Genomic DNA, 27196 nt, shown 5'->3' with positions numbered 1-27196 from the left:
AAGCAGAGACAAAGGACATTCTTCTAAAGCATCTGGCGTTTGTAAAAAGGTTGCTAATTTCTCTAGGGTACACAGTAAATGAAAAGAAGTCAAAACTAGTGCCCTCACAACAGATATTCCTGGGTGCAGCTTAAATACAACGGCCCAGATGGCTTATCCTCACGCCAGACAAACAAGGACAACTGACTCAATATTTTCAACTAATGGCAAAAAAGTCCCATCTCCCTGCAAGAAAAAATTCTGCAGGCCCTGGGATTCATGGCATCCTGCATACTACTAATTCCATATGCCAGACTGCATATGAAGAAATTACCATGGTACCAAAAAAGTGTTTGGACTCAGCACTCTCACAGCTTAGAAGCAGTAATACCAATAATTCCCTGCCTACAACAGGAGTTTCGATGGGCGCAGGCATGTCACCTCAGCAAGGGTCAGCCTTTCACTCTACCCACAGCCAGGCAGACACTAACAACAGATGCTTCGGACCACGCCTGGGGAGCACACATGGCAGGAAAATGTATTCAGGGCAAGTGGACCACAGACCAAATGCATCTTCACATCAATCAAAAAGAGATGCTGGCTGTTCAAAATGCCCTAACGGCTTTCAAGGACCTTCTGCATCCAGGACAATTTATTATTAAAGACAGACAACACCACAGTAATGTGGTACATAAACAAGCAAGGGGGCACTCATTCTTACCCCCTATACAGGCAAGCCATGACCTTGTGGAACACAGCTCTAACTTATCAAGTTCATCTGCAAGCACAATTCCTGCCAGGAAAGAAAAATACTCTGGCAGACGATCTAAGCAGAAATCTCATGGACCCTCACGAATGGAAACTGAATCCACAAATCTTCAGCATGGTAACACAAAAATGGGGATGCCCAGACATGGATCTTTTTGCCTCCCCACTGAATTGCCAACTACAAAAATTCTGCACAAGGACTTATCACACACAAGCATGGAAAGTGGATGCTCTCTTGTTCGGCTGGAAAAGCCTAAAAGTTTATGCCTTCTCACCACTGCCCCTCCTTTCGAAGGTACTCCTAAAAGCCAGACAAGAAAACCCGCAGATGATCCTGATTGCTCCAGACTGGCCACACCAGCACTGGTACCCAATCTTAAAGAACTTGGCTCAAGACCCACCATGGATTTTGCCTTAATTTCTACACCTTCTGACTCAACAAAACAATCAGATCCTGCACAGTCCGCTCAAAACCCTAAACCTGGCTGCATGGCAGATTCATTAGTCAAACAGGCAACACCTCTCTCTAAAGCTGTTATGGATGTCATTTTTGAGGCAGGAGGCCTAGCACCAGGAAATCTTACTCAGAAAAATGGAAGAGATTCTGTGCCCGGAACCAGGCTCAAAGCCTTGACCCTCTTGTCCCAAACATTCCTCAGATTTTGTAATACTTAACTGAGATGCTGGACAAAGGCCTATCCCTTCTCATCAATTAAGATCCACGCCTCTGCCATTTCAGCACATTACAACACGGATCCTCCTTTATTCTCTCATCCCTTGCTAAAGCAGTACCTCAGAGGGGCTAAATACATAAGACCACCCCTGGAGAGCACCAACACCAACTTGGGACCTCAATTTTGTTTTTGAAAAACTGATCCTGCCACCTTTTGAGCCAGCCAATGCAACTGATCTAAAATTTTTCTCATGGAAAACAGCTCTGCTCCTGGCAGTAACTTCAGCATGAAGAGTCTCAGAGCTACATGCATTAATGGCAGTGGAACCTTTTATAATTTTTCATCAGGACAGGGTTTCTTTAAGGACAAACCCTACCTTTATGCCAAAGGTGGTATCTAGTGTGGCTCTTAACCAAACCATCCATTTGCCAACTTTTTATCCAAACCCTCAGAATAAAGGGGAGAAACTTCTGCACTCTTTGGACATACACAGGCAGCTACGCTTCTACTTGGACAAAACAAAAGCTTTCAGGAAAACTGAGCAACTGTTTGTAGCATATGCTGCAGGATCACAGGGCAAGGCTATTTCAAAGCAGACTATCTCCAAATGGATAGGACACTGTATTCGTTACTGCTACACACAGCATGGGAAATCTGTCCCTAATAACATTAGGCCACATTCTACCAGAGCAACAGCCACTTCAACAACCTTTCTCAGAGGAGTACCAACCAAGGAAATTTTGGAGGCTGCAACTTGGAGTTCAGTGCACACCTTTACCAAGCATTACCACTTGCCTCTTTACTCTAAATCCAGAGCAGGATTTGCCACTGCAGTTCTGCAGGGCCTCGTAGCCAATCCTAACTCTTTATAGACCAGCCACCCAACCTCAGCTTTGGGATTCTATCCAAGTGTAATGACTGCAGCAGTGTAACACGATGAACATAGTACAGTTTTGTACCTACCATAAATGTAGATGTTCGAGTGTTCACACTGCTGCAGTCCAGGTTACCCACCCTCCATCCCCTCTGTCCTAGCTGGACTTATCTATACCTTTTTATCCTATACAACCTACCTACATGGGAGCACCTGACATCTGGAGCAAGAAAAACTGAAGAAAATGGCGTTGGATGCATCTTGTATACCCCTGGCGCACTGACGTCAGGGAAAAAGCGACAGCAACCGACGCCGGACCAAGACTTTGGAACTCTGGCCAACTGCGGGACCGCCTGACGGCAGGATAACCCAAGTGTAATGACTGCAGCAGTGTGAACCCTCGAACATCTACATTTATGGTAGGTACAAAACTGTACTTTCCTACCTTCCCTTTCTACCTTCCCTTTCTATACACTTTTGAGTGTAATCTTTCCTACCATCATTGGTAGGCCTGACCTCCTTCCCTATCCCTTTTTACACTGTGTATTTCTATCCTTTTGTTTAAAAAATTTTTACTTTATGCTTCTTTGGTTATGTGACGCCCGTGCCCTGGCCCAGCAATCAGAGTCCCAATCCTCACCACTAACACCAGTGAGGGGCTTCTCGTATAGGAGGAAAGGATAACAAATACACACAGTAAAGTGCAATTTCTCTTAAGAGCACACTGAGATCACAGTCAGTCCGGGGCTGGTCACTCCCTTGCTTTCCAGGTCCCCAATAAGACTCCTCACTGGCACAGCTATAGGGTCCAGATCTCAGCCAGCTGGGCAAGCTAAAACCTCCAGCACCTTCTGTCCAACCAGTGCTTCGTGTCCCTGCCCAACTAGCTGACACACACACTTTTTGAGATGAGAGTTTTATACAACCACACAGACACTCCTGGGGAAGGCTGGCACAGGTTCTCTAGCTGTGCCCTTTTTACCCAGACTATATGGTAGAAATCACGGCTACCTCCCAGCTAATAATTATCAACTACCCAAAGGCCCTTAAAAGGGTGTCCACTTATTACTGTGCAATATTATTATCCAACTGGTAGTATAGCCCACGGCTAAAGCTATTGGAATGGCTTTGTGCAATTTTACCAAAGGCATAGAAGTACTCTAGAGAGCTTAAATTATCTCTACAAAAACAGCCACAGTTGAAATGTTTTAAATTATTTAAAAATAAATAATAAAAACGCAAGACAATAGTTTTTACCACACAGTGCTAGTTAAAAGTTTAGAGATAACAGAGAAATACTTAAAATAATTCAGTAGTACAGTTCTGACATCACAGAAAAACACTTTGTCTAATCTTTCTAGTTTCTAGCTATTTCTAAGAGAGAACACAAGTCTAAGATAACATACATGTAGAGTGAGACGGTGCTGATGAGTTGGGTAGTCAAGACAAAAATGCTTAATGCTGTCTGATTCTCTCTGTTTTTAACATCACATTACATCATTCTTCACACTTTCCTGGGGTACCCAGGCTAACAGGCTACATTCTTTAGTAAGCTCACACCAGGTTAGGAAGCAAAGCCATTAAGGACATTTATGCATGCAAATTTTGGCCATTAATCTGGCCTTAAAAACAATAGCAAGAATTCCTTCATCTAGACTGGCCGGAGCCAACTTTAAAGATCAAAGACAGTCATAAAATGCTTGACTTAGCTTCCTTACAGCAGAGTGCACTGTTAAATTTTTTCACTTCCACATGTAACACTATTTTTTCCATTTAGGACAACAAGCCTGTGGCTTACATTAATATTTACAAAATGACTTCTGCCTAGCTAGGCTGGCAGCCTTCACCTATCTTCACCCAATCTTCACAGTTTACAGTAACCTTTTCTTAAAAAAAAAAAAAAAAAAGTCTGAAAAAAGTCCAACAGGCTTTAAGAAGTGCAAAAAGTGTGGGCATAAGTTGCCTTATTCAGATATCCACAGTCTCTGGGTATATTGTTAGAGTCCAGAGCACTTGAATCAGAATTGTAGTATCTGTAGTGGGTTCAGACCCAGAGGACATGCTGACAGGAAGGACAAATTGATTTTTAAAAAGTTTGCTACCAACTTTCTTTTCTGAGACTGTTACTGGGGTTCAATCCCCCAAACACAAATCCAAAGACCCTTCAGAAAGGTCCAAGCCTTTTGATTCTCCAGCTTCTTCATCTGGACCAATAAAGAGAAATTGGATTCAAAGTTACTTATAGTCCGACATTCATTGGATTCCATCAAGGCTGTTTCGGATCCTACACTCTCTGATCCGAAACCTTTACCAAGAACAACCTATTCTCCAAATCTGGATTCAGTTCCATCCAGAGTGCCTTCTCCCTTTTTAGAGAGGTACTCCAAATTGCAGTCCCTGGTATGTTCTTGTTCCTCCAGGAGTCTCGTGGAAGCAGATGTGGACAGGATGAGGAAGAAATTCTTCATGGAGCAAATTCAGATGGGAGTTCTCACGGTTCCTACCCCTTCGGGTCAGGAAAGTCCGATCATCTACTACTACACCCAGAACAGCTCCTTCTCTAATCCAACTTGTGGTTTGAGTCCCTGGATCTGAGTCTTCCGGATCAGTCTGGTTCGGATCTAAAGAAAGTACCATCTTCAGATCAGTCTATTGCTCTTACTGCATCGGCTCTGACATCCCTGGAGCAGGATGACTCTTGGAGCTGAAGCATCCATGTCTGTTCCAGGAGGGTGGAGTCGACTACAAGGTTTTCGGTGCAGTCTCTTCCTCTTGGACCTTTGGCACTGGATAGCTTGGCTCTGACTTCCTCCTCTGGGGGATTGCTGTAGGGGTGGAGGGACACAACAATCCAGAAACTTGATTTCTTCCTTCCTGGCACAATCTGCCTTTGAGGTTGTGAAGAGTGTTTTCTACTCCAGCAGGTCAGATGGGTCCTTTTCCCTCAGATCCACTCTCAACATCTCAGAGACCTGACTGGATTCTGGCTCCACTAGTAGGCTGGGAAGTTTGGAGTAAAGAGGTGCGAGTAGATGCCATGGTCGTGATGGCAACTACAAAAAAAACCTTTCAGAACAGAGTTTCACTGTCCATCGTCCTAATAGAGAGTCTAGGACGATGGACAGATTTGAGAAGTGTGTTTATGCTTTGGTGACTTGCATTCAGATTGCTAAACTATTTGGCACATTTTAAGAGGCTCCAAAGAGATTTGATTAAAGAACTATCAGGATCTCTCTTTGGAATTGAAACTGCTGAGGCTCAGTCTTCAGTAGTCTCTCATTTGGCTACCCTACAAGCTATATCAAATTCTTCCATGAGGCTTATCTCACATGCTGTAGAAGTTGCCTCAAGGGCTGTGGGTTCAGGTATTTCCATCAGGAGGCATGCCTCAATTTGCCTGTGTTTTGTGAAGCCCTTCAAGTTGTTCATCAGTGCTCTGTTTGATAGTACTTCTTTGTTTGGCCCCACAGTAAAGGACACACACTCCAGGTTTGAGAAAGATGGAAAGATCTTCTCTGCAGTGGGAGTGCATTTTTTCAACTCCTCAAAGGACCTTTTCCAAAGAGTCAGTGGGGAGGTCAAAAAATGTGGTTAAAAAAATCTCAGGTTCCTTTCCAGGTTGAAGGTACTTTCCACAAAGGCAGGGGGGTCAATAATGGAATATGTCGTCTCTGTAGCAGAGAACATCTGCAAAATGGGGGTCTAGAGAATCCTTTTCCAGCAGACCTTTTCAGCACTCCTGAATGGAGCCCTGATTGGCTACCTCTGGAGGCAGTCAGGGTTCACTGATCTCTGCACCTGACAGCCTGGCTTAGATATAACAAAAGACAGTGTGGTGTAGAGAATTATTTCTAGAGGTTATATAATTCCCTTTTCCCTACCTCATCCATTGTCAAGAAAATTTTCCAGTGTTCCACCCAATCAGAAGAACGCAGCAGTACTAGAAATACAATAGCTGCTAGAAAGATTCCAGTCCAATCCAAGAGGTCACACTAGACCAAATAGAATCCAGAACTTACTCAAGTTTCTTTAGTGCCAAAGAAAATGGGGGACTGGAGACATGTATTGAACAAGTTGGTTTGACATGCAAAGTTCTGTCTGGTCACAGTTCAGTCCATTCTGCCCTTTCTGGGCAAGGGTGACTGGATGTGCTTGATAGACCTTCAGGATGAGTACCATCACATAAAGATGAACAGGTGATCCAGAAAGTACTTGCACTATCAGTTCAGAGCACTGCCCTTTTCCCCTACCCACAGCCCCCCAGGGTGTTCACCAAGTGCATAGCAGTGGTAGCAACTCACTTGAGACTGCAAGGATTCCAGATGTTTCCATATTTAGACCAACTCATTACTGCCTGTACCAGGCATCAACTGATAGAAGCTCGAGATCAGGTGTTACAGATTTATTCACATCTCAGAATGACCATAAATTACAACAAATCTAATTTACATCTAAGCCAGACACTAGAATTCATAGGAGCAGTGATCAATATAGAATCTATGGTAGCTTCTTTTACACTGTCAAGAGTGCAAACAATAAGGTTGCCAGTCCGGAAAGTAATTTGCATTACCAGAATTTCAGCCCATTTGATTCTGCAAGCCCTGGGTTCAGTGTCAGCCGCAATAATTTTAGTCGCTTAGGTGCGATTCCACATGAGTTCTACAATGGATGCTAGCAACACAATGGTTGGTGCTTTCTCAACCCATGTAAGTGAAGGTGAGTATCACCCAAGTATGCTAACGGTACCATTCCTGGTGGATGCAATCACAATAACTGTTACAAAGTCATCCTTTCATCCCCCCTTAGCCCAGAGCCGTAGTAGCCATGGATGCTTCCCAGATTGGGTGGGAGGGCACTTCCTGGAGAAAACCGTCCAAGGCACTTGGTCCCATGAAGAGGCCAACTTGCAGATCAGTGTTATGAAGAGGAGACTAGTGCTTTTGGCATTGCAGACATTCCAGGACTCTCTCTCTTTCTGGACAGTTGCAATCCAGACAAACATGTCAGTAGTCTGGTACATCAACAAACAAGACAGAACCAGATCTTATCCCCTGTGGCAAGAATCACTCAGTGTGTGGCAATGGGTGATATCTTCCAACCGCTTTCTAATAGCAGTGCATAGTCCAGGGAAGTCCAGTGTGATAGCAGACAAATTGAGCAGGTCTATCTTGTATACTACCTCATGGTTCTCAATAACAAATGAACAGTCATTAGGGCCAGCCTTGCTGTGATCATTTTGCATCTCCCCTAAACAAGTGCAGCAACTTTTTTGGCCTGATTCCCCCCACCAGGGGAAATCACCGAGGAATGCTGTACTCCACGATTAGTCCCTCGGTCTTCTGTATGCTTATCTTATGACTTTCCAAATTCATTCGGAAAGCAGCCTGGTTGAAGTGTAAAGCCATCCTCAGTGCACCTTACTGGCCTCGGCAGATTTGGTTTCCGTTCCTTTGGGCCTCATCTACTATGTCCACCTTGGATTCCTGATCCAATTCTAGATCTTTTGCATCACCCAGCAGGCATAGTTCACCCGGATATTGGAGTGGTTTCTCCAATTCCTTTATTAGCCAATCAACCAATGCTCTCTTCTCTTATCCATGCTATACTTTTATCTTCCCATAAACCTTCTTAGGAAACTATACAGGAGTAGATGGAAATGGTTAATTTATTGGGCAGACCTGAATCAGATAGACCTCTTCTCAGCTCCAATTCATTCTGTTTTAGAATTTTTAGCGAGTTTATTTAATGAGGGTGCTAATTCATCAACTATTCAAGTTCAACTCGCAGCAACGTTCATGTGGGGTTTCAGAATTCTTCACTGGCTTTCTCTAAATTGTGCAAAGCCTTTTTGGAAGGTACTCTTCTGCTAAGACCCCCCCCATTATAAAGACCCCATGCCACCATGGGATTTAAATTTGGTACCGCAAGCTTTAATTCTCCCTTTGATCATCACCCAAATGTGATCTTAAACCTTTTGACCTGGAAAACTATCTTTTTAGTTGTAATTACATCTGCTATTATCATCTTAGCCTCCATATTTGATTTTTCATAAAGATAGGGCCAAGTTGTGTACCAATGCTTCCTCCTTTTCTGAGGTGATGTCAGAATCCAGCATTAACCAATCCATTAACTTGCCAGTATTCTTCCCAACATTTACAAACAAAAGGGACTATATGTTGCACTTACTAAATGTTCATAATTGTGTTTCTACCTACACAGAACAAGAGAGATTAGAATGACAGATCAGCCGTTTCCTTTGCACATAATAAATTGGGCGAATCGGTTACAAAGATAATTGTAGGTAGATAGCTGACTGATTCAAATTGAATCAATCTCCCCTTACCATTAAAAGGCTCATTCAACCAGATCTGTGGCAACTTCTGCTGTATTCCAGTCTAGATCTTCTATGGACGATATGTGTGCAGTTGCAACTTGGTCAAATCATCTTACCTTTCACTCATTACCATACTTCTCAGCCTGGAATAATAAAAAATATGGACAAAGGCCCGTGAAAAATAGGTACAACTGGCCAAAAATCTGTACACTGATTAACATAAAATGTGCAAACATAATTGTGACCCTGCCCACACAAATGGAATTGTGGGACACTAACTTTTAAATGCAAACTGAAAAACGGACAAATAGTGTTTTATTTATATTAATATTTGAACTTGTATCAAACTTAACATTTAACAGAACTAACAGTGAAATAATTTTTATATTAGGGTCACCCATCTTTCTTGCAAGAAAAAATATACCACTGGCTGAATTATAAGATGCAAACTGAAACTAAATTATGATGGAAATAGTTGTCAGTTTAGCACTTGACAACTTTCTCAGCAGTCTAACAAAGAAATTCAAAATTTCTTCCTAGTTATAATGAAAATATTTAAAAGTAGTTCATGCTTCTAGCTTTGCACCTCACTCAAATCCTTGCTTAACTTAAGAACACATGGAAGGAATAGTTGCTTAAAAGCAAAGGAAGGGGCTGCAAAGTAGCAACGAAGGCAGCAAAAACAGAATACTTGACAATAGGCAACACTAAAAGGACATCCATAGGTTTCTAGAAGGCAACAAAGACTCACTATGTTCAACTTGTGCATCTGCAACTAAAGCAATTAATCACTCAATATCCGATAGCTCCAAATATGTCAAAATGTCTTTTGAGACCACATTGCTGAATCATTATCTCCTACAGTATTTCAGATGTTTTATGTTTTCACTGGTGCAGTCATCACATATGGGTTATCCCTGCCAGGGTAGCCCTCAGTCGGCCTGAATACCAGAGGCTTAGTATTTCTGCTTCGGTTGCTGTCGCTCCAGAACTGACTAGGGTCATCAGTGGTATAAAAACAGGCAGCCATTACATCAGTCTTTCTTGCCGAGGAGTCCAAAGCAAAAGCAGTTCGCACGAGTGCAGGTTGGCCGCTACCTGAGTTTTTCTTTCCAAATTGAAGTTGGTCTTCTAAAGCTAAGTACCCAGTTGAGGATCCTTTTTTCTTGCTGTAAAAAGTTAATGGTCTCGCTTGTGGAAAGCAAATACCACACCAAGACTTTTATTCCTACTGCGTCATTTGTTTAGGCCCAGACCACAACGTCACCCGCTGTTGCTTTTGTGCTTTGTTCAACCCCAGAACTATACGTCGTCAGGCCCTTATTGTAGCTAGATATTTTCGCTCTCTGTCCTCGACTTCCAATATGGCTTCGGAAAGCCATCCGACAACTGATCTTCTGGAAAAATGTAAGGATAAAGACAGAGGCAGAACGCACAGATCCAAAACTGGCGACAACACTTCCGTTAAGCTAGTCATCAGTTCTCTGGTCGTCAGTGAGGCGCTTTCGCAACCCCTGATGCCTGCGTCTGTGGATTTGCAGCCCGCTACCAAGACTCTTTGGGAGTCCAGTATGCCGCAAGACTCTTTTTCGAGTAAGGATCCTGTGGATGTCTCTACCTTGGATGGGTCCGGAGCCGCTGAGCAGCCACCGGCTTCCGAGGAAGTACTTAGCACTACCGATTCTCGACACAGACAGACTTTTGCGTCTTACATTTTTTTTTCAAAAACAACCAAGTTTGTAAAGCCCAGGGTATGAACCACACCCAAAAAAATGATGACCCAAGCTCAAGCCCCTGCTTCCTTGCCTCCGTCTCAAATCCTTAAAATGGCAGAAGACCTTATAATGCTGATCAGGGGAAGCCAGGCTACCCCTTCCAAAAGAAAGACACTTGTCCCCAGTAGTTTTATCTGAACAGGAGTCCAATGACTCTGATGCATCTGAATATGAAGATATGCAACCCCTCTCTGCTTATGAGGATTTTGATGCAGAAGAATCCATCCCTTCAGTCTCTCCAACCGAGGACTTTTCCTTTGGGGAAACCCTACATACTTTAAGGGAGCATTTCCAATGGGAATGCCAGGACTATCCTCAGTCAAAAAAGACTCTGGGAATTCTTAAATCTTCCATAGCACAGACCCCTGGCCATTCCTCCTGTTCTGGATGTTGTGGATGATGTTTTTATGGAATCCAGTCTGACACCCTCTCTCCTGCTCCCAGGAAACCTGACAGGTACTATAGAGTTCCTGACTTTCACAAATTTCTTTTCAAAACTCCTACTGCTGACCCAGAGAATACTCTCAAGGACCTAAAGGAATCGGAGGAACTTTAGCTAAGAATCGCACCCCCTCAGATAGGGATTCCCGAGCATTAGACAAGGTAAAAAAGTATACACCTCTGCTACTCTTGCAATTGGAGCATTAACTTGTCTGTTCCGTATGCTGAAATATCGGCAACATACCATGGAACTCCTCAAAGAAAAAATATCTTCTTTCCCTGCTTGTGCAGAAAATAGAGTTACAAGAGTTAATGCATTCTGCAAGTCAAGTAACTAAGTACACCTTACAATGTGGTTTTGATGCCCTAGAATCATCTTGCAGAGCAGCAGTCACTGATTCTGTACTTGGAAGACTTGCTTGGCTTAAGGAACAGACCTCGCTAGACCATGTCAAATCCAAATTATTGGATGCACCCTTGCACAAAGACAAGTTATTTGGCACCAAGGCAAAAGAGGTCTTAAAAAAGATGGAAGAAAAAGCTAAATCTATGCAGACAAAGACTTTTACAGGTCCAGCCACCGAGGTTCAGTAGGCATTGCCCCTCCAAGCACTGGCCATTTCCTGCTCCCCCCCAGGTCAGCTCAGCCCAGACCCAGGGGAAGCAGGCCCCCAGACAGCCCCAGGGAATGCAGAGATCTAAACAATGGAGTTCCTCCTCTTTAAAATCAGGGAGTGCAAAGCCACCCCCTTATGGTAAGAGTTCACAATGACTTTACACTTCCACCCCCTCCCTCTGCCCACCTGCATTTGCCCCTAAGAGGAAAATTCTCCTTCCACACAAGCAACTTGGGCCACCATTACCAACGACTGCTGGGTCCTCAACATAGTGTCCCAGGGATACATATTTTATTTTCACACACTGCCAACCCCAAAAGCATTCCCAGATCTTCCCCCAAACCAGAGAGCAGTGGCCAAAAAGCGAGTCCTTTCCCTTCTCTCTATGAGGGCAGTAGAGCATGTTCCTGCAGAACAGATAGGCCAAGGTTTCTATTCCAGAGTCTTCCTGGTACCCAGAAAAGAGGGCACATGGCGCCCCATACCCGACCTATCCATTATAGACATCTTTCTGGTGATATCAGAATTCAAAATGCTCACCCTCCAGCAGCTTTTTCCTATGCTTTCCAATGATTTTTGGTTAGGCACCCTAGACCTAAAAGAGTCCTACCTACACATTCCAATCAGGGAATCATGCAGGAAATACCTGCATTTTAGAGCAGGATCACTGCACTTTCAGTTTTCTGGACTTCCCTTTGGCTTATCCCCTGCTCCTAGAGTTTTCACAAAATGTCTGGCTGCTGCTATTGCTTTTTGCAGACAAAGAAATATTCAAAATTACCCATACTTGGATGACTGCCTGATTCAGGCAGACAGTCAGGAAAAGCTGCTAAAACACCTGACCTTTGTAAAGAACCTACTGACCTGCCTGGGGTATACTATCAACGAAAATAATTCAAAAATAGTACCCACACACAAAATTGTATTCCTGAGAGCAAGCCTGAACACAGCATCCCAGATGTCATTCCTTACACCAGAAAAACAAACCTACCTGACAACCTACTTCTCTCAACTAGTCACCAGGACCCAGTTATCCGCAAGGAAAATTCTGCAAGCTCTAGGGTTCATGGCTTCCTGCATTCTACTCATTCCATATGCCAGACTGCATATGAGGAAACTACAGTGGTACCTAAAAAGCCTTTGGTGTCAGCACTCTCAAGACCTGGAAGCTCTTATACCAATGATATCTTGTCTAAGGAAAGATTTTCTTTGGTGGGCAGCAGCATGCTACCACAATAAGGAACTTCCCTTTTCACTACCCCACGCTGCCCATACCCTCACCACAGACTCATCAGACTATGCCTGAGGTGCACACCTGGACGGCAGATGCATTCAGGGCCAATGGAGGCTAAATCAAATATATCTGCACATCAGCCAAAAAGAGATGTTGACTGTTTAGCACGCCCTGACCGCTTTCAGACACCTACTGTCTACGGGGCCTCTACTGATCAAAACAGACAACACCACGGTGATTCTGAAACATTAACAAGCAGGGAGGGACTCGCTGTTATCCTCTGTGCAGGCTCGTCATGACCCTCTGGCACACAGCCTCAGCCATGCAACTACACCTGTTAGCACAATTCATGCCAGGCTCTCTAAACTTTGACAGACAACCTAAGCAGAAACCGGCTAGACCAAAGAACCTTCACCCTTGTAACCCAGAAATGGGGCACCCTGAAGATAGACCTCTTTGCCTCCCACTGCAATCATCAGCTCAGCACATTCTGCACCAGGAAACCTCACAGCAAGGCCTGGAAAGTGGATGCTCTCTCATTCCAGTGGGTAAACCTCGGTCTGTGCATTTCCCCCTCTACCACTCATTTTAAGGGTACTGCTCAAAATAAGGGAGGAAAAACAGAGGACAATCCCGATTGCCCCAGACTGGCCATGACAGCACTGGTACCCACTGCTGCGCAGACTGTCACCCCTGCCACCATGGCACCTACCTCAGATCCCAGCACTCCTGACCCAGAGGAATGGAGAATTCATACATCCCCAATTGCAGACCCTCAATCTGGCAGCCTGGCTTATTCCCCGACTTCTCCTCAAGCTGCCAGTCTAAGCAAACAAGTTGTAGATGTATGTTATACATGAGGCCAGACGCCCCAGCACTAGAAAGTCTTAGGCCAGATGCCCCAGCACTAGAAAGTCTTATGCTGACAAGTGGAAAAGGTTTTGCACCTGGATCCAGTCTAAGGGAGCCGGAATGGCACAACCCTCCCTACCTCTCATCTTGGATTACCTGGCAGACCTACTACACAAGAGTCTCCTTTTCTATTAAAATTCATGCCTCTGCCATCTCTGCATCATTTCAGCACAGAGCCACCTCTTTTTTTTCACACCCTCTTATCAAACAGCTCCCAAGAGGGGCTAACCACTTGAGGTCTCCCAGAAGAGCTCCTACCCCAGCTTGGGACCTAAACTTTGTGTTGGAAAAGCTCACCCTGCCCCCTTTGAACCTATAGCTTTAGCAGAGTTAAAAATTCTCTCTTGGAAGACAGCCTTGCTTCTGGCCATCACTTCAGCTAGAAGAGTATCAGAGCTACAAGCACTTATGGCTGTAGAGCCATTAATCATTTTCCATTCTGACAGGGTCTCCCTCAGAGCTAACCCATCCTTCATGCCAACAGTGGTGTCCAGTGTGGCTCTCAACCAGTCCAGTCATTTGCCCACCTTTTCCCTAACCAGCAAAACAAGGGGAAAAGGATTCTGCACTCTCTATATGTGTACAGACAGCTCAGGTTCTACCTAGACTAAATCTTTCAGAAAAACTAATCAATTGCTAGTCAGCTTTGCTGCAGGAGCAGAGGGCAGGGCCATATTCAAACTAACAGTTTTCAAATGGATAGCACATTGCATCCATTTCTGCTACAAACAGCACAGAAAACTTCCCCCAAGGGGGTCAGGACATATTCCACCAGAGCAACCTCCACCTCTGCAGCTTTCCTCAGAGGGATCCCCACCAGGGACAATCCTGGAGGCTACAACATGGACATCTGTTCATACCTTCACCAAGCATTGCCACCTGCCTATCTTCTCCAAATCCAGGGCAGGCTTTGCCACTACAGTCTTGCAGGGCATCCTAGCAGCCCCCAGTCTTTTTGACTGCCTCCACCCTTTTCTTCAGCTTTAGGAATCAAACCAAATGATTACAACAGTGAAACACAAAGAACATAGTACAGTTGTGTACACTTACTATAAATGTAGATGTTAGTGTATTCACTGTTGCAGTCCTGGTTTCCCTCCCTCCATCCCCCTTGTCTCTCTCTCCCTCCCTCTCTCTTTCTCTCCTTACAAGGAATGTTTTGCTATTTACTTTCTACTGGTGGTGGTGTTCTACTGTAACCTAGCTCCTTATTGGGGCTTCTTGACAGGGCAAGAAAAACTGATGTAATGGCTTTGGCTGCCTGTTTTTATACCACTGACGACCTGACGTCTTTCCTGGAGCGACAGCAACCGATGCAGAAATGCTAAGCTTCTGGTATTCAGGCCGACTGACTGCTACCCTGGCAGGGATAACCCAAATGTGATGACTGCAACAGTGAATACACTCTAACATCTACATTTGTGGTAAGTGTACACAACTGTACTTTACTGATTCTAACCACTTAACTTAGCCTACAGTGTTTAATACCTGGGTGTTAAATACCTTGCATTTCCAAGATGTCTGAATTAAAACTACCTCAACATTACTTGAAGACCAGCAGGATAAATAGGGGCCTTCTACATGGGAGCTGCACCCAGCTTTTCGGAAATGGCCACTCCAGTAATCAGTGATTAAACCACTGACCCCTCCCCCCTTATTAATTTTTCACTATTTTTTCTTTACTGTTATAATGCCTTGTATGTAATGATGTAAATTTTTACTGCTTGTGCAGTTATGTATCCAGCATTGTATTTTTTTATGTATAATCTACAGGTAATATTTCTTTTCCTTCTCACTGGTTAATGTCTTGTATTTTACATTCTTCTTTGTCATTCTTTGTGTGGAGCTTTTCTCCCCATGTCTCCACTGAAAAGGGGTATTCTGTACTCAGTCTGACTTACTTACTTACCAAATGTCAAAATAGAAAAATAATCTTAGGTTCTGCCCCTTCAATACTTAAATGTACGTAATTCCCATACATACGATAACCTGCTTTTTATGAGATTAATGATTACAGACCTATACTTATCCTCAGAGCCACTGCAAATATACTAAAAGAAGTAATGGTTAAGCAGATACTAAAGCATTGTTTATAATATGGTTATCCTGCCAAAGCACAACATGGCTTCATAAATGGTTTAGCATACAATCGGACATTTATAGTATTACAGATGTAATTTATTCAAATATGGAAAAAAAGGCTTCTTGCAGCAGTAGTATTTGTTGATCTGTAAAGAAGTTTTGATTTTGAAACCATTAACTACATTCACCTTGAAGAAAAGTTAAAGGCCTGTGGTTTTGGGAAGACAGCCATGCAGCTGTTTTGACAGCTATTTAAAGGACAGTACATTTACAATTAGGATGTGAGAGCATTACTGACTGCAGAAAAAATAAGAGCATGGCTCCTCTAAGGATCAGTTTTAGGCCCTAATACAATTCTCCATGTTATCAATGAAATACTACTAACTTGCTCTCCCTGTGGAAAACAGTAAAAATGTAAGTTTGTTGAATATCTTTTTGGAGCTTTTCTCCCCAGGCCTCCGCTGAAAATGGACATGTATCCAGTCTGACTATTCCGGTAAACAAATGTAAAATAAATACATATGCTCAAGAAATTCAGTACAAAACTGCTGCTGAAACATTTTGATTATGCAACGATTATCTCCTAGCTGCTGAATAATCTAGTAGTACCACTAGTCTAGTTGCTACTTGCATAATTGCATTTTTTTTTTTTTAAATTCTTTTACCTGGAGGTGGATGAGCTAGAGGAAGTAGAACCGCGTCCAGGGCTGGAGATAAATTCTCATCCTGACTGAAACCAAGTCGCCTGAGTTCAGTTTGTTCAAGTACCTCTTGCCATCTTGCTTCAGACGTAGTTCGGCAAGGCAGCAACTTCCTTAAGTTAATTTAAATTAAATATAGGTGTGTGCGTGAATGAGTGTGCCTTCTTTGAAGGCTGGGTGTCTGGTTGGCAGCTCGGCACCGTAAAGTCCACTGCCAATCATTAGCGGACCGGAGTTCCGCTGTTGCGACCCCTAACTGGGAAAAGCCGAAAGACAAGCATTACTTTATTAAAACGCAGCTTGTCACTGTGTGCTGAGCTGGCAGTCCTTCTTGCACCGACTGGCACATATGAATTAAAAAGTACGAGTAAAGTAAACAAAACTGTAAACGATACAGTACCCACAGACAGTCTGAGCCCACCCCTCAGCCGAATTCAGCTTTCCGACAGGCTGGCAGTCTGCCTAGTGGAGCTGACGCCATCGTGCATGGCCCCACATGTGAAGATGTCAGCAACAACTTTGCAAAAAAAGAAAAATTTGAAAAACACCTGGGAAATTCAGGAATTGAAGGGGCCACTCAGGAATTCTTGGCACCCCATTATTTTTGCCCTCAAAACCAGTAAATACCGAGGAATTTGGTACAGTTGAGAGGTTTGCTCATTACAAACTAGATCTAGTGGGTCTATCACTTCATTGAATACGTGAATATCGAATGCTCACATGAGCGAATATTCATGTACTCTAAGTTTATGAATTTCTTTTGCAGTACAGTGAAGATCGGGATTTTTGCCCTTTCCTCACTGTAGTGCGACCTCTGTGTATGAATATATATTTAGCGGGGGGTGTGGGGGAATACAGTTTTTAAGTATGTGAATATTCGCTCGTGAGCTTTCAATATTCACGTATTCAATGTGATATAGATGCAATCTGGTCTCGAGGGGAAGAGCAGCCTTTGGCTCAACCGTAGTCAGTAATATCCTTAGTGTCCACACATGAATTTAGGTAGCTGGCAACTCTGTTCTGTTAAGAGGAATAAATGAAAATTAACAACATCAGATAAGGAAACTATGTACTTACCATAACGTTCCATCTGTGTTGTCCATTTTCATTTTTCCTCAACTCCCCCACCCACCATCTCGCACCTTTTTTCAAAATCAACTTCTCTAGGAATGAGACACTTCAAGGACACTTATGTCGTTTGTGTTGAACTCCAGTTCTGGCATTTCTTTTATAGTCTTCCTATCAATCTACAAATAAGAACTGAGACATGATGGGGTGGTGCATTCTGGGTAAGGAAGAAGCTCAAGAGTTTGTTGGAGGCCACGAGCTAGTGTAATGGCAGAGTCGGATCACAGGATCGGATCCAATCTGATTCCATTAGTTGAGGAAGAATGAAAATGGCAACACAGATGGGATGTTATAGTAAGTACATAACTTCTTTTTCTGTGCATCTCACAAGAGAACTAGTTTAAATATGAAATTAAAAGCAGAATGCAAGTGAAGCAGTGTAAAGAAAATGAATCAACAATATACAAAATAGAAGGCGGCAATAAAGCAACACAAAGTACAAGAAAGCAAAAGCAAACTAACCTTTCCCTCACAGTAAGCTGTGGCAGAGTCTGGGTGAACTTTTCTAGTAAAGCATTGGAATGTTGTATTTTACCCCTTAAATAGGAGGTTTAGTTCATAGCTCCACCCTCAGTTCACAGGTAATTAAACTTCTGATTTAGACTCTGAGGAGAGCTCAGTTTATGATGATCCCTGTGTGAGACTGTTTCCAGAATGTTTTCAGTGGGACAGCACTAAAGGTTTCTCCGTCCCTCAGAAGATTTTATGATCCGTTACAGAAGGAGTTTCCAGAACCTTCACCCGTTCCTCCAGTTCTGTCAGCTTTGAAGGATGTGTCACTGCCTGCAACTTTCCTGATAGCCTGCTGCCACTAAAAGGCAGATAGAAGACACACAAGTGTTTATATACACTTCTCAAACCTGATCCAGCAGCTATAGCTTTAGTTAATCCTACTGCTGGTAAACATATTTAGTTCAAGCCTACAATTTCTGACAAGGATGGGAAGATTATCGGTAAGTATGGGGGGGGGGGGTATGCTTCTGCAACTTAATTTTCAGAAGTTTGAATTGTCACGGTCATATGTTTTGACGAATTGTGAAATGAGTAATGTTTTGTCTGCAGTTTCTTCTTATGGGAATTATCTGCTTCACAACTCAGATTTACAGTGTGCACGACTCAGTTAATACTACTTCTAGGGTTATAGCCACTGGTACTGTATTGATGAGGTTTTCCTAGCTGTGTTCAGAACCTCACAGATGTTAAAAATGAGATTTGAAATTCTCCTTTGGCTAGAGATTTTGTTTTTTGTTCCTGTACCGCAGAGACAAGTTGGTACAGGAAATGTCCCCTTTTCCATTTTTTTAAGGGACTCTCTAACTCCTTCAGCCAGTTTTGGCAAAAAAAAAAAAGTCTCAACAAAATGCAGGTAGACAGACATTTAAGTAGAAATGGCACAGGGGTCCAAAAGGAATTCAGGACTCCCCAAAACCAAGGACAGTTCAACAAGTTACGGGACCTTGCCCACCCAACCTTTCAGTCCCTTTTTCCTTCCAGAAGGTTTGAATAATCACTTTTTTCTTTGGCAACAGATTGTTTCAGAGAAATGGGTTCTGAAGATCAGACATAAAGGTTACAGATGGCAGTGGAAGGAAATCCCTGCTTTCCAGGGAGTAATTCCTCATACTCCAGAGTAGACTTCACTTCCCCCTGCCCTTCAACACATGCTGTTCCGGGGTGTAATAGAACCAGTTCTTCCTTCCCAGGTTGGGAGAGGTTTTTATTCAAGGTTGTTTTAGTGCCAAATATAGCGTACACTTGGAAACCAGTTCTGGATCTCTTCTCTAAACTTGTTTGTAATTGTGCCCAAGTTCAAAATGCTACTTCACACAACCTGCTACCTTTTTCCTCATTTAAGTTTCCTGGTAATACTAGATTTAATTACATCCCTGTTCATCCAGACTTCAGGTATTTTCCTAAGGATTTGTGTGTCTGGATTAAATTCAGTTCTCTGCCTTACCCTTTGGACTGTCCACTGCACGGAGTGTTCACAAATTGTCCAACTCCACTTATAACTTTAACTCATTACAGGATATCCATGTTTGATTATTTAGACAACTTGCCTATCTTTGCAAAGTCTCTTTTTCAAAACATCAGGAATCTCTCACTTGGGTGAGAAATCTTAAAAAAGCTGGGTTTCCAAGAGAAACTTCAAAAAAGTCTTTTTTGGCACTTGCACAGCATTGTGCTTCCAGGGTGTCGGCTGGACATCTCAGTTCAAAGTGCATTTCTTCCACAGGAAAAAATATCTAGATCTGTGTATAAGGTTTTCCACTCAGACTTTGGTCACCGTTTGCGAATGCCTCAGGATTTGGGGTCTCATGACATCTGTGATTCTCATCTGTGATTGTCATGATACTTGTGACAAGACTCCACATGAGAAAGGTACAATATCTGAAGTCTCTTTGGTTACCAACATACTTTGTCTTTTCAAATTTCAGTGATGGAATTTGTCAAAAGAGAATTTGTTTGATAGAGCAGCAAATTTCCCTAAATCCAGGTCTCCCCTGTTCTTTCCATGTCCCAAAGGAGTCCGCCACCACAAACACCTTGGACTTTGCTTCGGAAGTAGTTTCAAGAGGGATAAAAATGCAAAGGGACACCAAGGACAGAGATAGACACAAAAATACAAGAGAGATGTTTGCCCTGATCAAGGCACACATCTCTCCAAATCATCTTTGGTCCCTGTGACTGCTTCAGTTTCTTGCGGATAATACCACAATTGTGTGGTACATGAACAGGCAAGGGAGAACTAGGTTGTTCTCTTTTTGCATACTAGTCATGTTAGCTTGGGATACATCTTCACAGCAAAATTGTGTGGCAGACTAGCTGAACAGGAGAAGGACAGGCCTTCATGAATGGAAACTAGATCAGAGGGCCTTCCAAAACTTGATCCATTTGTGGAAGTTCAGGTAGACATGTTTGCCCCTTTCTGTACAACCAGCTGCCAACGATCTGCTTCAAGGCTTTGTACAAGACTGGAAAGAGACTTTTCCTTACCTTAGACAGGAATGTTCCTGTATGCATGTCTACCCTTTCAACTTGTATCCAGGGTACTTCTGAAGATTTTGAAAGAATCCCCCAAGATTATTGTGGTAGTTCCATTTTGGTCCAGACAGCAGTGGCTCACCCCTTTGGAAATGGCCAGAACCAATTACCGTACGTTTCATCACAGAACAGATGTATTTGCACAATATTAGGGGTGTTTGATACACACCAACTCCAGTTAACTTCAGTTGACTTCCTGGATGATAGGGTCTTAATTCCCTTTAAGCACCTGTTTACTAAGGATATGCAGCAGATACTAATTGAGGCAAAAAAGCCTGCTACTAGAAAATCATATATTAGCAAATGGAAAAGGTTTTCTAGTTTGTGCCAGCAATATAACCAGCAACCATTCAGGGCTTAGCATTTCTCTGATTTTACAATTTTTGAGAGTTACTGTCTTTCAAAGGTCATTTATTGGCCATCTCAGCTTGTCTACCCATGGAGCCTTCTCTTTTCATGCATTCACATGTCGAAATGTTTTTTGAAAGGGGTTTTGCATAAGATGCCTCCAAGGAAACCGGTGGCCCCTCCTTGGGATCTTATTTTTGTGTTGGAGAAGTTAACACTCACTCCATTTGAACCAGTAGTTCTGGTTGACGCCAGGTTTTTAATGTGGAAAAGTGTTGTTCTGATTTTTCTGACTTCTGCAAGAAGAGTAGCTAAGTTGCAAGCTCTTATGGTGAGTCAACCCTATGTCATTTTCCACAGAGACGGGATTGCTTTGAGAACTAAGTGGTATCCGAGTTTACTTTAAGCCAGACTGTCCATCTACAGGTTTTCTTTCCTGAACCTAAAAATGAGGGAGAGAGGATATTCCCATAACTTGGATGCTCACAGATCACTGTGGTACTATCTTGACAAAACTTAATCTTTCTTATTTTGATCTTTCAGATCGGTTGATTGTCACTTATCACAAAAAATAATCTGTGCCAAAACGAGACTGTTTACAAATGGTTTCTAAGGCTATTACCTTTTGTTATGCTCACCACAACAAAACTTATTCCAGGCAGGGTCAATGCCTCCTGTACCAGGGCTTCGGTTTCATCTGTGGCTGTTTGGAAAGGGATGGGTTCTAGAAGTATTCTAGAAACAGCAACTTGATTCTCCATTAATATGCTTGCAAGGCATTACAAGCTTGATTCCTTCTCTAGTTCTAGATCAGGGTTTACCAAGTTCATTCTCCAGGGACTCCTGGACCCTTCCTCTTCCACATCCCAAACATAGTACGCTAGGGTAGTCTACCCATATAGCTACTGCATCAGTTATCAATATGTTGGACATACTGTATTTATGTAAGTAAACTTACCATAGTGGCAGATGTTTGAATGATCTCTGTTGCAGTAGCTGCTCCCCTCTCTCCATCCCCTTTGTTTTTTTTTTGTGTGGTGTTTTTGCCAGGGTGTGGACACTTATTTTTTGGTCATAGCATTGTCCTTTCAGTGCTCCATCTGCCTTTCTCTGTTGGCATGAAAGCTTTATGTCAAGCCTGTCTTAGCTCAGCTTGAGTTAACAGTTTGGGTGTGTGGAAGGTACCTTGAATCTTTGAAAGATTAACAGCTGTCAAATCCTATACAGGATATGATCTCATATAGCTAAAGCTACTGAAACAGTAGTCAATATGATGAAAGTTCTGAGAGTAAACTTGGTGATGTTAAAATGTTCACTTTCATCTCCCTTCCTCCATTCCCCCTTGTGTTTTGATGTGTTTTTTATGCCAGGATGTTGATTTGGTTTTGCTAGCAATGTCCTTTTAGTGCTTAGCATCCCTCTGTCAGCAGAAAACCTCTGAAAGGCTTGACACCCAAACCTATCTTTAGTCAGCTCAGCTAGAGCTAACTGGTTTGTGGAAGTTGCCCTGAAGCTTTGGAAGCTGGCCGTCTCTTATACTATGCAAGATATAACCCTTATAGTTTAGGCTAATGGAACAGTGATCATTTAAGCTGCTACTGTTATGGTGAGTTTAATTTCACAACTGTGCTTTCTCTTCTAATGGAATTGGCAAAGGACAATTACCACAAGCTTCCTCACAGATTAGACTTGCACAAGAAGTTTATACACCACAATCTCAAAACAACTGCAACTAACTGCCTGGCATGATTCAATCTGATTCCTTTTAGTCACCTCTTTCATGACGATGTGCCACAGGTACTAAAGGAAGCAAGAAAACCTGCTACTAAGAAATTTTACACTGACAAATGAAAAGATTTTTTAGTTGGTGCCTAGTCAATAGCTGGGTTTCTATAAAGGATTATGTACTGTTGTTTCTGAAACATTTGTGCAATTTCTTTTCCTCTGGCATGTCTTATTCCTACATTGATGTACATTTTATGGCCATTTCGGAATATCTGTCCTTGGATCCTCCCTTTTCTGTTTTTGGTAAAAAAATTTAAAATTGGGGGGGGTTACATCTCAAGTCTGCTAGAAAACGGGTGGCTGTTTCCCGGGATCTTAACTTTGTGCTGGAAACCAGCTGCTCAGGCAGATTTAAGGTTTATCACATGGAAGACTGTATTCTTTATTGCTCTGACATCTGCAAGAAGAGTATCTTAGTTGCAAGCTGTCATGGTGGGTAAACCCTATAGGGCCTTGTTAAGAACAAATCCTTCTTACGACCACAGTTGTTTCAGAGATTATTTTAAATCAAGCCATGAATCTCCCTATGTTTTATCTGTCCCTCAGTCCCAGGGAGAAAGGATTCTATGTACTCAGAACATGCTTAGGCAGATCGGTACTAGCATGTCAGAACAAAGTCCTTTAGAAAAGTTGATTAGCTGATCATTTCTAATGATTGGGGAGGGGGCAACCAATTTCAAAACTAAGTGTTTTGTGGTGGTTGCTCTTAGGTATTGCCTTTTTGTTATACTCTCCTTTGTAAATCTGTTGCAGGCAGTATCAAGCGTATTCTATTAGGGACTTGGCATATTGTAAAGGAGTAGACTCTGGAAGCATTCTAGAGATAGCAGCTTGATCCTCTCTGCATACTTTTACAAAGCATTAAACTGGATTCCTTTTCCAGGTCCTGGACTGTCTTTAAGACCATTCTCCAGGGATTCCTGGACCCTTATCCTTCCTCCCATGTTGGAGATGCTTTAGTAATCAACCCATGTACCAAAAGACTATTGCAGCAGTGAGAGTGATGAACATGCTTACAGATATACAAGTTGCACTTACCATAACAGCAGATATTCGCATTCCTCATTACTGCAGTAGCCACACCCCCACACTATTGATATTGCGATATAAAGTTTTTGGATTTCAGGTTCAGGATGAGTTAGTTCTTATCTTTGTAGGCAAGAAAGTCCTGAAGATTGCTTTAGTCTTACTGCTGATTTCCTTCCAGTAGGCTGACCAATCAACAGAGTTAAGATGTGGGAGGCTGTAAGGCAAGATACAATCCATACAGCCAAAAGGCAGCTACAGCAGTGAGCTTATCTGAACATGTACTGTTACAGTATGTGCAACTTAAACAGCTGTACTTTCCCACACTTTTCCAGCATATGATTCACAGATGTTTGTATATCTCACGAGTCATCTAAATTATTCCATCCCAAGGCAGATAACACAGAGGTAGTATATACCTTGGGGTGGGACCGTGTGGCTATCTTTCCAAGTTTTTCAGAATCTCAAAACCTTGTTCACATCTGCGCAAACAATAAGAAAAGCATTCTGCTTTTCCCAAGCAGGTGGGGGGAAGCTAACCCTGACAGCAAGGATGCATTGCCCTGAACTTTCCAGCTAAGTAGTCAAAGAAGACTTTAGACAGAGTACTTATTGCCTAAAATACAGATCTGTCAAAACAATCCTTTGGCTTGTGCATTTTTTGTGATACTTTCTCTCGGCAAATGAGATGTGAAGGATGGAGGGAAACTTGCTGCAGTATGTGAGTGAGTGGAGGAGAATGAAGGGCGTTCAAGCTTTGTCAAGCCCTGCAGGTGCCAAGTAAATGCTGCTTGTATCAGTGTTTTAGTTTTGGAGCAGACTCAGTGTCATGTAAAGATTAGTATAATTCAGTGAAAGAGAAACAATGACAGTATTTCCAGGGACTGTAAACGACTCTTTACAGAGACTGTATATTTGTAACACCGTCATGAATTAATGCAGAACTAAAACACATGGTATAGTGCATCTAAGTTGTAATACCAGACCATTTTTAGGGTACAAAAAATTTGCAAAGTAATGCTAAATGTTTGTAGTGCTCTAATCATGTCTAATCATGTCTTCCATGCTGTGCAGTATGAAAGCTACTGTGGCAAGCATTTCTTTAAACCTGTCTCTGATCAAGGATGTCTTATCAGAAACCGATTTGAATGTGAAATCACAGGAGTGTTAATGTGCAGAAGATAGTTATAATTTTCTTACAAAGAAAAAGGTCTGAACATTTTTTGTTTTGCGGCTACTTATAAATTGGAGTTGGGTGGCCTTTTTATACACAGTGTTAAGGTTTTCTAGAAAAAAATAATAGCATTATATAACCCTGACTAGACTGGGATGTGATGAAACATAACGGAAGGCTGAGATTTATTCCTCCCCAGAAGTGGTGGTTTGGTGTGTGAAACCCACCCATCGGTCATATCGTGTGGGGATAGTTTAAAAAGCATGAGATTGCAAATAGTTCTCGTGTTAGTGAAGGATGCAGTCCTCTTAGACATAGGGAGCAGCACAAGATTTTACCAATGGTGTAAATCTAGGTAAATTGTATTTAGCAGTCCACATCTGCTCTGTTTGGCTTCTGTTTTTGTTACTTTGAGCTTTTTGGGTATATATGTTTATGAATGAACCAACACAACCATGCAGTATGAGTTTTTTCTCTTCTTTAGCCTTTGTTTCCTGTCTCAATTTGTGATGCTGAAAGCATACTTTTTTAAGGGTGTACTTGTAGGGTGGACGCTATCTTGTATTAATCTGAAGTGTCCTGTTTTTCTAGGCCATACTTAAAAGATATGAATACTACAAAGCCAATATTGGAAACTACAGTGCGTACTCAGCCTTCAAAAGTAAGTGATGATTATATTTGGTTTACATATCTTGTGTTTTGTCTTGTGTGGACATTTGGAAGGATTGCATTTCTTTTAGTGAAGATCAGTTATTTAATGTGGTCTTCCATCATGAAAGAATCTGTTTATTCACAGACACTAAGTAATGAATTGTAGTGTTGATGGCATTTTTGTGTCTAATCTCTCATTCACATTCGGCCTAATTTCTTTTTGGGAGTATTCTTTGCTAGAAAACTTAATCACAGATTACTGCACAGCTACTTCTATTGAAAAGAATGAAATGACTAGGTAGAACAGTACAGCCTTAAAAGGTGAAATACTATTTTTGCTTGCTTCACAGGTGGACTAAGTTGTAAAAAGTTTTTAACATAATGAGTGAGGAGGGCACAGAAGTGTTAATGGAGACTCTATACAAGAGGTTTGAGTCATAACTTTATATGACTGATACATTGGCATGAGTCTTGCTCAAATGGTAAACCTTTCCTAGCATGCCATCTCCCAACCACGGTGCTTTGCTCCTTCCCAATTCTGTCCCACTATGTTTAGCTTATTGTCTGGAAGAAGATGGTGTTTTCCCCCACACTACTCCAAACAACTTGTTTGGATCTGTATTGCAGTATGAAAAGCCTTTGAGACTTGAGTTACCTTTCTGTAAGGTTTGTTCAAGCAATTTGTAGGCTTTTAGTTTTTTTTCCCTCAGGTTTTCTTAAAATATTCATTCATTTTTTGTTGACCGAGTTGTTCCTAGGAGAAATTTGACCAGGGCATCTGGGAAACTTCCCTACTCTTTCCAATAGGTGCCAAGGAATCCTTCACATCCACGTGCATTGCCAACAACGCAAGCAGATGGGACCTCTGTTTAACATCTGATTTAAGGACTGTACACTTTGTAGATAATACATCTAAGACTGTTGCCACTGGTACTGTGTTGAGGAGGTTTGTGCCTCTGCATTCTCAGAACTACCTAGAGGATGTAAATGATTGTTTTAAATTCCCCTTTGGATAGAGATTTAGTTTTGGGACCCTCTGCTGCAGAGCTCAAAAATGTTGAGAGAGATAAGCTGATACAGGAAAACTCTGATTTTTCAGCCACCATCTAAATTTTCCATGCGATTTTCTGCTCCATCCAATTTTGGCAAGAGACAAAATGCAGACTCAGTAAAATACTGGTAAGCAAACATTTAAACTATGGCAGGGATGTTCAAAAATGAAAGCAGGAACACCCCAGAACAAAGGACAGTCAAATAAGTCCTAATAACTGAGTAGGGGGCCTTGTCTCCCCCACCACCATCCTAGCAGTCCCTTATTCCTTCCAGAAAGTCTGATTCTCCATTTGTGTCTTTGGCAGCATATTATTTCAGACAAATGGGTTCTTAGACTGATTTAGAAAGTGATCAATCTTTCACAGGATCCACATCCACCAGACCAAATTCCTCTGTTCCCTTTAGTCCTACAGCATATGCTTTCTCTGAAGGGGGGGGGGGGGTAATAGAAACAGTTCCTGCTTCCTGATTGGGAAAAGGTTTTTATTCAAGAATGTTTCAGGTGCCAAAGAAAGAAAATGCCTAGGGAACCAGTTGTGGACCAGTATGTGGTAGTGCCCAAGTTAATCATTTTTTTTTTTACTTTTCACCTTGT

General features: G+C 42.3%; 1 protein-coding gene across 1 annotated transcript in view; it reads left to right on the top strand.

The window, feature by feature from the left end:
• The window catches only part of CKAP2L (cytoskeleton associated protein 2 like), a gene marked incomplete in the record, with an annotated part of 1473239 nt that overhangs the window by 526438 nt on the left and 919605 nt on the right, over positions 1–27196 (top strand). Inside the window, 1 exon segment of the mRNA XM_044084267.1 lies at positions 25489–25558. Coding sequence (XP_043940202.1) covers positions 25489–25558 — 70 coding nt within the window.

The sequence above is a fragment of the Protopterus annectens genome, chromosome 9.part0 (assembly GCF_019279795.1).
Source record: "Protopterus annectens isolate FY-2018-M chromosome 9.part0, PAN1.0, whole genome shotgun sequence".
Taxonomy (NCBI): Eukaryota; Metazoa; Chordata; order Ceratodontiformes; family Protopteridae; genus Protopterus; species Protopterus annectens.
The sequence above is the reverse complement of the archived record's forward strand: the minus strand, read 5'-3'. Positions and strand labels throughout refer to the sequence as shown.